This window comes from Drosophila sulfurigaster, chromosome 2R (assembly GCF_023558435.1).
Source record: "Drosophila sulfurigaster albostrigata strain 15112-1811.04 chromosome 2R, ASM2355843v2, whole genome shotgun sequence".
NCBI lineage: Eukaryota > Metazoa > Arthropoda > Insecta > Diptera > Drosophilidae > Drosophila > Drosophila sulfurigaster.
In genome coordinates this window covers 33,073,339-33,082,276 of record NC_084882.1, presented here as the reverse complement: position 1 = coordinate 33,082,276, position 8,938 = coordinate 33,073,339, and the positions used below count along the sequence as shown (strand labels likewise).

Genomic DNA, 8,938 nt, shown 5'->3' with positions numbered 1-8,938 from the left:
TGCTTGGCATCGCGTGCAGTTAGTGTTGCAAACTGTCAACTAGACGTTTATTTATTTGCATAGTTTATAAGATATTTTTGCAATGGAACCAAAAACTCACAAATATTTCAGTATTCCTGCTAAGTACAGCGGCAGCACCGTCGAAGACTTGGAGTTAAGCATACAGAAATATGGTGACAATGTTGTCCGCATGCAGTTGCTTAATCGAGTACATAAAAAAACAATGCGGGACACAGCTAAAACGATTTTTATTGCTAGCCGGCTTGGCGTCTCTTTACTATGGCTGCATTTTGGCAGTGAGTGAGAAAAATGCCAAAATCCACCAAGCTCACATTCTGTATCCGGCCCTGTTGTGGTTAGTGCTGGCCTTCAAAATAGTACGCAACACTCTCGACTTGGTCCATTCCGAAAAGATCTTTTATAGCTGGGATATGGCATTGCAAACTGAAACAGTTCGAACTTTTGGTCGCAAATCTGTATTTTGCGTGCAACGGGGTCATCTACATGACATTGTGCTTAATGAAGTCATCGAGAATGTAGGTTGACTTCAAAATTATATTTATACTTATTTAATTACATTTGTTTAATTTACAGCTGGATATTAAATACATGTTAATACTGCGCACCAAAGGCAGCATGTTCAACCAGCGTCCCATTATTCCACTTTTTAATGTGAGTACTTGGGAGTTACTTAAAAAACATATTCTTGACCGATTTGAATGTGTCCTTGCAGAGTCTGTCGCCTTCATTCGAGTGTCTGAAGCAGATTCATCGTATTTTACATGGCTATTGGCTTAATAATAACTTGCATAAAGCGAAGAAAGACTCGAGAGCCTAGAACAGGGAGCTGTTCATCACATCCAAATCCTCGGACATTTTCTCCACCTTCATTTTGAAATTATTATTAATTGAAATTAACTATTTTAATTTTACCAAAGACTGTTAATAAATATTATTTTGTTTTCTACCTGTAACATTGATGTGTATTCCTCTCTTGGGGGATAATCTGGCGGCAATTTCGGTATGTTCAGCTCGACATCAACTCTATTGAATTCGCCACGAATCTGCACAAGCATATGATTATTTCATATTTTTCAATAAATTAACTATTTTACCAAATTATTGAGCTCAGCCGTGTATTTGTGTTTGGCCACTTTGCGATAGAACTCCAGGTGCACGCATCTACTGTAATTTAAGTCCTCCTGCACCTTGCGCAAGTCATGGACTTGCTGTAAAGTTAACTCTATACAAATAATAACTTGTTAGTGAGTAAATTGATTTATTTTTATTGTTTACCGACTTTCCATTTTGTTACGATTTGTTTAGCGTCTGTTTTCGAATGTTTGGTAGTGCTGCACAACGCCATTAAGAGCGACACAAGGGCAACTAGCCAACACTGCGGCAACCAACTGACATCATTTGCGGCAAATAAACAGTTATTGCCATTTGTTTATTTTTCAAGTTCAAACACAACAACTTTGTCTGATACTATAACAATAGTAGTTTTAGCTAATTAATTGAATATTACTTTTTATATTCATTTTCAATTTAGTTTTTCAAATTTTTTCGAATGCTTGGCAGTATTGTACAGCGCCAATATGCAAGATGTAAGCGGCACTAACAAGCACTGGCTCGAACAGCTGACGTCATTTGCCTACGGCACATAAACAAGTTTTGGGTTTTGTTTATATCCCAAATTCAAAAACAGTTTTGGATGATTCTTTAAAGTAACAACATTGGGACAACCGTCGTCCTGAGCTACACACAAGCCCGCAAAAATATACCTGAAGCAGAAGCAATGCATAACTGCGCTTACTCGTGCAATTTGTAACAAAATAACAAAATTGTAAGTTCATTATAAAACTAAAAATACATATACGGGCGTGACCGCACCACATGGTCGTAACATTCGTCATTGAGACCTTGTATGTAATAATGAAATACGCTTTTTACAGTTCCTTGTTCACCCATTTCTAACGGCATATTCGTATTAGAGGCTCACCATGAACCGTTCAGATACGATACCCATACGACGAGATCGCTCCTTTGACAGCGTTCTCAATCGTTTGCTGCGAATGCGTTCCCAGAATCATGAGAGTTTTCGAGCAGCCATGTACAACTTTCTGATCGCAGCAGGCGTCGCTGCATTCGTGGCCGTTTGCTTCATCCTAGGCCCATTTGTGCGTCCGTTGCTTTGGGCCTTCTTGATGGGCGCAGTGCTGTTTCCTTTCAAGCGTAAGTTGGCAGAGCTGCTAAACAATTGGTTCCAGCGTTTAGAGGAACGTGACTCGAATGTCTTGGTCTCAATTTGCCTGGCGCCGCTGGAGGCCACAGAGCATTGTGGTCGCATGTTGATCAATTGGCTGTGCCAACACTGGCAACTTCTGCTCTCCGGCTGCGGCGTTGCTATCTGCATTAAACTGCTGGTGCTGTACGCACCCAAGGGTTTTCTGCTGGCTCTCTGGCATTGGTTGACCTTCTCCCATGGTCTGTTCGTAAGCATCATTGGCTTCCTCAATGTATATTTGGTGAGTATGCGCAGTTGTCTTAGAGTACTTTTGCTTAATTTTACTTTCTTCCAGCTGCTTGTCTTAATTGTCATCTACTTAACATCGGTGCATTTCTTTTGGACGCCCGAGAAGAGCGCACATTTCGTCATCGCTGGCCAGTCCATGTGGGTGGCCATTGCTGGCTTTCTGTGCAGCTTCCTTGGCGCCTTGCAAGTGCCCGTCTTTCTTCTGGTTATGGCCTATGTTGTGGTCTCTACAATTTATCATCTGCAGACGAGCGATGAAATGGATTCGAGTACGTTGCTGGAGCGCGTAAACAAGCTGTTCGACAAGCAGGACTTTGAGAAATCACTGAGCAACATTAGCATCTGTCGGAGAGCTGGTGGCGAGGCCACTTTGCAGTCGGATGTGGAAGACATTTCGCTGAGCGATACCATCGATTCCACAGACACTTTCGAAGCGGCCAAGCCAGTGGGCGAGGAAGAAACTCATCAGAGTGATACGTTCTTTAAGCTATTGTTTTATGCTTGCCTTGGCACGTTTTTGTACCGAAACATTTGGATGTTTATACTGGCGGCAGTGCCGGTCTTTCTGCATCTGCTCTACACCGTGGGCAGCTACACGGGCATCACGCAGTTTGTCTGCAGCAAGATTAGCGAGGGATATCAAGGACTTAGAGTAAGAAAGAGCATTGGAAATCGAATCGTTTTTTGTATTTAATTTATTTATTTTGTTGTTACAGTCTTGGGCCCTGGAGCATCATTCGGCGGTGCTGCCTTTGTGTTTGCCTGGCGTGTTGGAGTTGAACTATAAGATCAATTGCATTGTGCGCGATTCGCTGAAGTCATCGGTAGAGTCGGTCACATCCATACTCATGATCATACTCATGTTGCTCATCATCATATTCCTGAGTGTTTTCTTTTGCGTCAACATCTATTCAGAGACCATTGAGGTGGCATATTTGGGCAAAGATCTAATTAACAAGACAATCACAGATCGTCCTGAGCTAATTGATATTCTGCCCGCCAATATACAAGCGTCCATCGATGATGCGCTCGACAATGCGCACCATTATGGACGACGTAAGATCGAGACCTATATCGATGATTGGCTAGCGGATGCGGACAAAGTGCATGCCACCAAGCTCAAGGAGCAAATCCTTGATGTCTGGGATCGTCTCATACAATACTGGATTGATTTTAACAAGGCAGGCACCTCGTATGGTCCTCGCGTACCCACGGACGCCTTGAAGAGCACCTTTGGCGAGATTGTCGATAATCCAGGTAAGTCTTTAAGCAATTTGCTGGTTTATGGCTTTCTTTGATCCTCTTGATCTCTTTATTATCATTTGTCCTATGTCTTGAGTTATTTCTGTTTAATTTACTTGGAACTACTTTGGTGTAGATCGCAATTGTTCAGTTGTTGGCCTAATCCTACTCACATCCTGTAGTCCGTTCCGTATGCGTCTCGAAAAATAACTCATTACATGTTGCATCTGCTAACCCAAAGTTATTTATTTTAACCAAGGACATTTTAAAGAGCTAGTTTTAGTGGCAAAACAGGGCATCATTGGCTGGGCTCAGAGCAATACGCAAACCATTCTGGAGGTCGCTGAATCCCTTTGGCACATCATACGTACGAACATCTCGGTGATTATGGGCGTCGCTGGCGAGATTCTCTCGCTGCTGCTGTCGGGCGGACAGGCGTGCATTGAATTCATACTGGACATGGTAAGCAGTTTAATAAGTATTAACAAGTAAGAAAGTTACAGTCGAGTGTGCTCGACTGTGAGATACCCGCTACCCATTTTGAATAAAAGCAAAATATTGCGGTATTATTTTTTAAATATACCGAAAATACTATAAAAATACTGAAAATATACCGAGCGGTATATTTGGTATATCGATATGGTACCACATTCAAAATATACCATAGACGGCACAAAATACCAGATTGTCGGATAAAGCAACTCAGACCCCCAGTAAGAATGCGTTTTTGCCCATACAAAAGTATTTATTTAATACCTTCCACAACTTTTATCTGATCGCAATCAAATTTTGAGGAATCACAACTACTATAGTTGTTATTGTACATACCAAAATTCGCAGCTCTAGCTTTAAAATAACGCTTGCTATTCGTTATTTTTTTGATTTGCGGGGACGGAAGGGGGCGTGGCATAAATTTGAAACAAACTTGATCTGCGTGCAAACATAACAAATGCTGTCGAAAAAAATTATAGCTCTATCTCTTATAGTCTCTGAGATCTAGGTGTTCATACGGACAGACACACAGACGGACATGGCTAGATCGTCTCGGCTGTTGACGCTGATCAAGAATATATATACTTTATAGGGTCGGAGATGCCTCCTTCTACCTGTTACATACATTTCCTGCCGGGTATAAAAATAAAAATGATTATAACTATTTTCTACCTTTTTCCTAGATTGTTTTCTTTACTGCACTGTTCTATCTGCTGTCCAGCAGTCAGGAGAAATATGCTCCGCTGCAAATCACCAAATATATGGGCTACTCGACCTCGGGCATTAAGGTCGCCGATGCGCTGGAGAACTCCATTACCGTCGTGCTCATCTCCATGTTCAAATGCGCCACTTTTACGGGTCTCTTCACTTGGCTGGTGCACACGGTCTTTGGAGCACGCATTGTCTTTCTGCCCTCCGCATTGGCTGCGATGCTGGCAGCTGCTCCTTTCTTGGGCAGCTACTGGTGTGCGGTGCCAGCGTTTCTGGAGCTGTGGCTGGCCCAGGATCGCTTTTATGCGGGCGTACTCCTCTTTTTACTGCAATTCTTTGTGCCATCCTCTTTTGAGACAGCCATCTATGCGGATCTGAAAGGGTGAGTAGCTGATTAAGTATAAATAAGAATAACTAATTAAAGTTCCAATTTTTGTAGTGGCGGACATCCATATCTTAATGGTCTGGCCATTGCCGGTGGCATGTATTGGATTGGCTGGCAAGGTGCCATCTTTGGGCCACTCATGCTGTGCTTCTTCATTGGCCTCTTCGAGGTAGCCACTTTGGCGATGCGCAACAATCAGGAGCCCAGGTATGTGTGGTGCTAAGCGGCCTTTTTCATTTTGCATGCAAGTTATGAATATTTTATCAAAAAATTAATTTGCCGCTCAAGGATCTAAGTAAGTTTTTCAGTTGTTCTTATTTCGTAAGCTTATTATTATTATTTTTAAATTAATCAATACTTTATCAAACATTTACTAATTTCTGCTTTTAATGTGTTGCAGGCGCAGTTCGGATGAGGAGACGCGCACCACGTGAGTTCTGCGAGGGATTTAAATCGAAAGAACTAAAAAAACGCTACGAATTTCCTGCTCGAAATGCAAACTAACCAATCATTAGCCAACTTCTCAGCAACTTGGCTAACAAACTGAACTAATCCTTAATCCAATCAAATTTTGACAGTTTTATGCATTTTCCTTAATTAGCTTTTATATTTTTTTAATTTTCTGTTTCGCTGTTCTGTTGATATTTTGCACTAAATTTAAAAAGTATTGCAAAAAAAAAAAGAAAATACGATTCCGTCTTGTAATCTCTGTATTAAAATTAAACAACAATCTAACGTACTAACTAATTAAGTATAAGACTCGATACTCTTGAAAAGCTTTAAAGTAGTTTGTTGTGAGCTTAATTGAAAAGCTGTTTAATTGTAAAGGCTTTAAGCAAATGCTTTTCAAGGGTATGCGCGCTTCGATCTGCCGAAGATAGCTTTCTAGTTGTAGTATTTACCACTCATTTTATTTCCTCTATATTGTACATAACTCGAAAAAGAAAAGAATTTGTATTTTAAAGCTTGACTCCGCAAGAACAGTACCTTATTTTGTGCTCGCTACAAATGTGATTTGTTTAAGCTTAAGTTAAAAGTTCATGTTCCGTTGCGAATAAACGTCATTTACATACTAACAAAAGATGCTTTTCTTATTGAACCCAGTTAATAGGAAAGTTCTATTTACAGACAATTAACCGATGTGATAAACGAAGAAGTAATCGAAAAAGAAAAACCCGAAAATGTTGTTGACGCTCCGCTGAAACGAGACGAGGAAAAGAGCGTAGGAAAACCTGTTGTACTGAAAATTATTACCCACTTTCTTCATCCCTCGGAGGCAACAAAAAACAGTTGAAATAAATGTTGTTCTTCTTTATTTTAATATATATAATAACTTATTTGTTGTAAATGTTCTTAAATCTGAACTCGGGATGCACCTCGCAGCTGTAAAGAAAAAAATAACTTGGATTAGCATAGGACAATATGGAATACCTTTGCTTTTAACTTACCCATGGAATAAAGTGAAATCACAGACACGTAAGTTTTGATCCAGAGCCAAAAGTTTGGCCACTTCTGCCTCAGTCAGTTTGAAGTCAAATATATTGAGGTTCTCCCTCAAACGTGCCGCATTTGTGCTCTTGGGAATTGCAATGTTGCCAGTATCAACGATCCAACGGAGAAGCACTTGAGCTGGTGACTTGCCATGGGCAGCGGCAATCTCCTTGACCTCAGGGATTTCAATCAAATCGGGCAGTTCACGCACCATGCCAAAGCTGGCATTGAACTTGGCGATGCCTCTGGATCCCAGTGGGGAGTAAGCAGTAACAGCGATGCCTTGCGCCTTGCAATAATTGATCAGATCACGTTGTTGTAGGTACACATGATGTTCGATCTGGTTGGTGGCTGGACGAATCTTGGCTGTCTTCAGCAAGCGACCAATCTGTTCCTCATCAAAGTTAGAGATGCCAATGGACTTAACCTTGCCGTTGGCTACCAACTTTTCCATTTCCACCCAGGTAGCGCCATGATTGGTGCTCAAATCGGGGACCATCAGACCTTGAGCGTCTCTCGTGACGCTGCCATCTGTATTGGTGGTCACGCTGAAGGGCGTGTGAATGAGAAACATATCCACATAGTCCAGCTGAAGATCGGCCAGCGATTTCGTAATAACGGGAAGAACGTCACTGGGTGCGTTGGCTGTAATTGTAACAGGTGTGTAAGTTTAATTACTTCGATGTGTAAACAAGATTAGATTACCTGTGGGTGGCAATTTGGTCACAATGAAGAGCTCCTCACGCTTCACTTTGCCGGCGTCCAACCAACGTTTCAGCACTTTACCAATAGCCGACTCATTGCCATATCTGGCAGCCGTATCGATATGTCTGTAACCCGCCTCGAGAGCTGCATCGATGGCATTTTCAACCTCCTCTCCGGATGCCTTTGGAAATTGAAAATAAATTAATCATTATTATAAAATAATTGAGGATTGGTGCAGCTGCACTTGATATGCACTTGATTTGCACCTAGAATATTGTTTACTGAATGATTTCCAAATTTGGTATCCGATCGCAACAAACTATTGAGGAATGATTTAGCTAATTTAAAGTGATGTAGCACTTTGTGTAACATATTCCATCTTTATTTCATAATTTTAATCTGTTTCCAGCTCCAGACATTTCTTAATTGTACTTTTATTTTTACCTGCCAGGTGCCAAGGCCAATCAAAGGCATTTTGTAGCCATTGTTGAGTGTCAAATACTGATTGGTCGTCATTTTTATAATATTTAGGATTTTTTTTTATTATTCACTCAAAGTATTAACCGTTCTCTGTGAACGCTTCTGCCGGAATGTTTTGTATGCCAACAATTCGCCGGTTATAAACAGTGATAAAGCTTTTTCGAAAGCTTTCACAGCGTCACAGGTGTGTGGAAAATTTTGTTTGCGCTGAGCGTGAAGTGTTTGCTGAATGCCTTGCAAATTTTATTTACACAATATTCAGAAATTAGAAATTGCTCGAAGCATATTTTCCGTTAAAACGCAAAGCAAACGGTTTGAACGAATGCTTCTGCCTGAATGATAGACTTGGCAATAGCTTTAATTTTAAATACGGCAGATAAAGCTTTCTTAAAGCTACCTGACGATATCCACAAATCCGATCATATTTTTATCTGCTGACTGTTTCCAAATTTGGATAATTGTATATTCTAACGCAGATTTAGTTTCTACAACATTCCACTGTATTTAAATTGTAAAAGAATTGAAATTTTCGTTTTATCTCACTCAATAAAATCAAATAACCTGGATAAATTCAAGATCTTGTAGCAAGTGCTGTTTACATTTTTGTGAGCTTGAAGCTCGATTAAAGCTTGCTAGTCAAAGTGTATATATCTATCACTCATCTTATATTTTTTTGTTTTCTACTTAATGAATAAAAAAAAGTAATGTGTTATATAAGAAAGAATAAACAGGTTTGAATGCAAGAACGTAACTTTTTTTATGCGCGCTTTAAATGTGAATTTTGTAAAGTAAAGTTCGAGCTTCGAACTCAAGCTATAAGTCAACAGCTTTACTAAAAGCCAAGTTATATAGAGAGTTCTATTTTCTTAAGACAACTTGCTGAGCTAAGCAAAGAA

At 40.3% G+C, this 8,938-nt stretch overlaps 4 protein-coding genes across 12 annotated transcripts; 2 read left to right on the top strand and 2 right to left on the bottom strand.

Annotated features, from left to right (window-relative positions):
- The first annotated feature begins 12 nt into the window (after window positions 1-12).
- LOC133837308 (uncharacterized) lies at window positions 13-972 on the top strand. Its single transcript, XM_062268017.1, is given in 4 exon segments — window positions 13-214; window positions 216-536; window positions 595-672; window positions 734-972. Coding segments are annotated over 4 exon segments (636 nt in total). The 5' UTR covers window positions 13-82; the 3' UTR covers window positions 839-972.
- LOC133837309 (uncharacterized) lies at window positions 538-1,446 on the bottom strand. 2 transcript variants are annotated; one of them, XM_062268019.1, is made up of 4 exons: window positions 1,301-1,446; window positions 1,116-1,243; window positions 969-1,064; window positions 538-885 (listed from the first exon to the last, which is right to left on the bottom strand). In XM_062268019.1, the coding sequence occupies exons 1-4, from the start codon at window positions 1,305-1,307 to the stop codon at window positions 835-837; spliced, it is 282 nt and encodes a 93-aa protein (XP_062124003.1). In that variant the 5' UTR covers window positions 1,308-1,446; the 3' UTR covers window positions 538-834. The 2 variants fall into 2 exon arrangements, with proteins under 2 accessions (XP_062124003.1, XP_062124002.1); XM_062268018.1 differs by having other exon boundaries at window positions 1,297-1,388.
- Window positions 1,447-1,717: 271 nt separating this feature from the next.
- Window positions 1,718-6,675, top strand: LOC133837297 (transmembrane protein 245). 8 transcript variants are annotated; one of them, XM_062267996.1, is made up of 9 exons: window positions 1,718-1,846; window positions 1,956-2,528; window positions 2,583-3,188; window positions 3,253-3,793; window positions 4,062-4,240; window positions 4,954-5,363; window positions 5,421-5,573; window positions 5,767-5,796; window positions 6,495-6,675. In XM_062267996.1, the coding sequence occupies exons 2-9, from the start codon at window positions 2,004-2,006 to the stop codon at window positions 6,658-6,660; spliced, it is 2,610 nt and encodes an 869-aa protein (XP_062123980.1). In that variant the 5' UTR covers window positions 1,718-1,846; window positions 1,956-2,003; the 3' UTR covers window positions 6,661-6,675. The 8 variants fall into 8 exon arrangements, 7 of the variants coding, with proteins under 7 accessions (XP_062123980.1, XP_062123979.1, XP_062123978.1 ...); XM_062267995.1 differs by having other exon boundaries at window positions 4,050-4,240; XM_062267994.1 differs by having other exon boundaries at window positions 4,038-4,240.
- Window positions 6,023-8,172, bottom strand: LOC133837303 (aldo-keto reductase family 1 member A1-like). Its single transcript, XM_062268010.1, has 4 exons — window positions 8,007-8,172; window positions 7,563-7,743; window positions 6,815-7,502; window positions 6,023-6,749 (listed from the first exon to the last, which is right to left on the bottom strand). Exons 1-4 carry the CDS (start codon window positions 8,076-8,078, stop codon window positions 6,701-6,703), a joined length of 990 nt encoding a protein of 329 aa, XP_062123994.1. The 5' UTR covers window positions 8,079-8,172; the 3' UTR covers window positions 6,023-6,700.
- Between the last annotated feature and the right edge of the window lie 766 nt (window positions 8,173-8,938).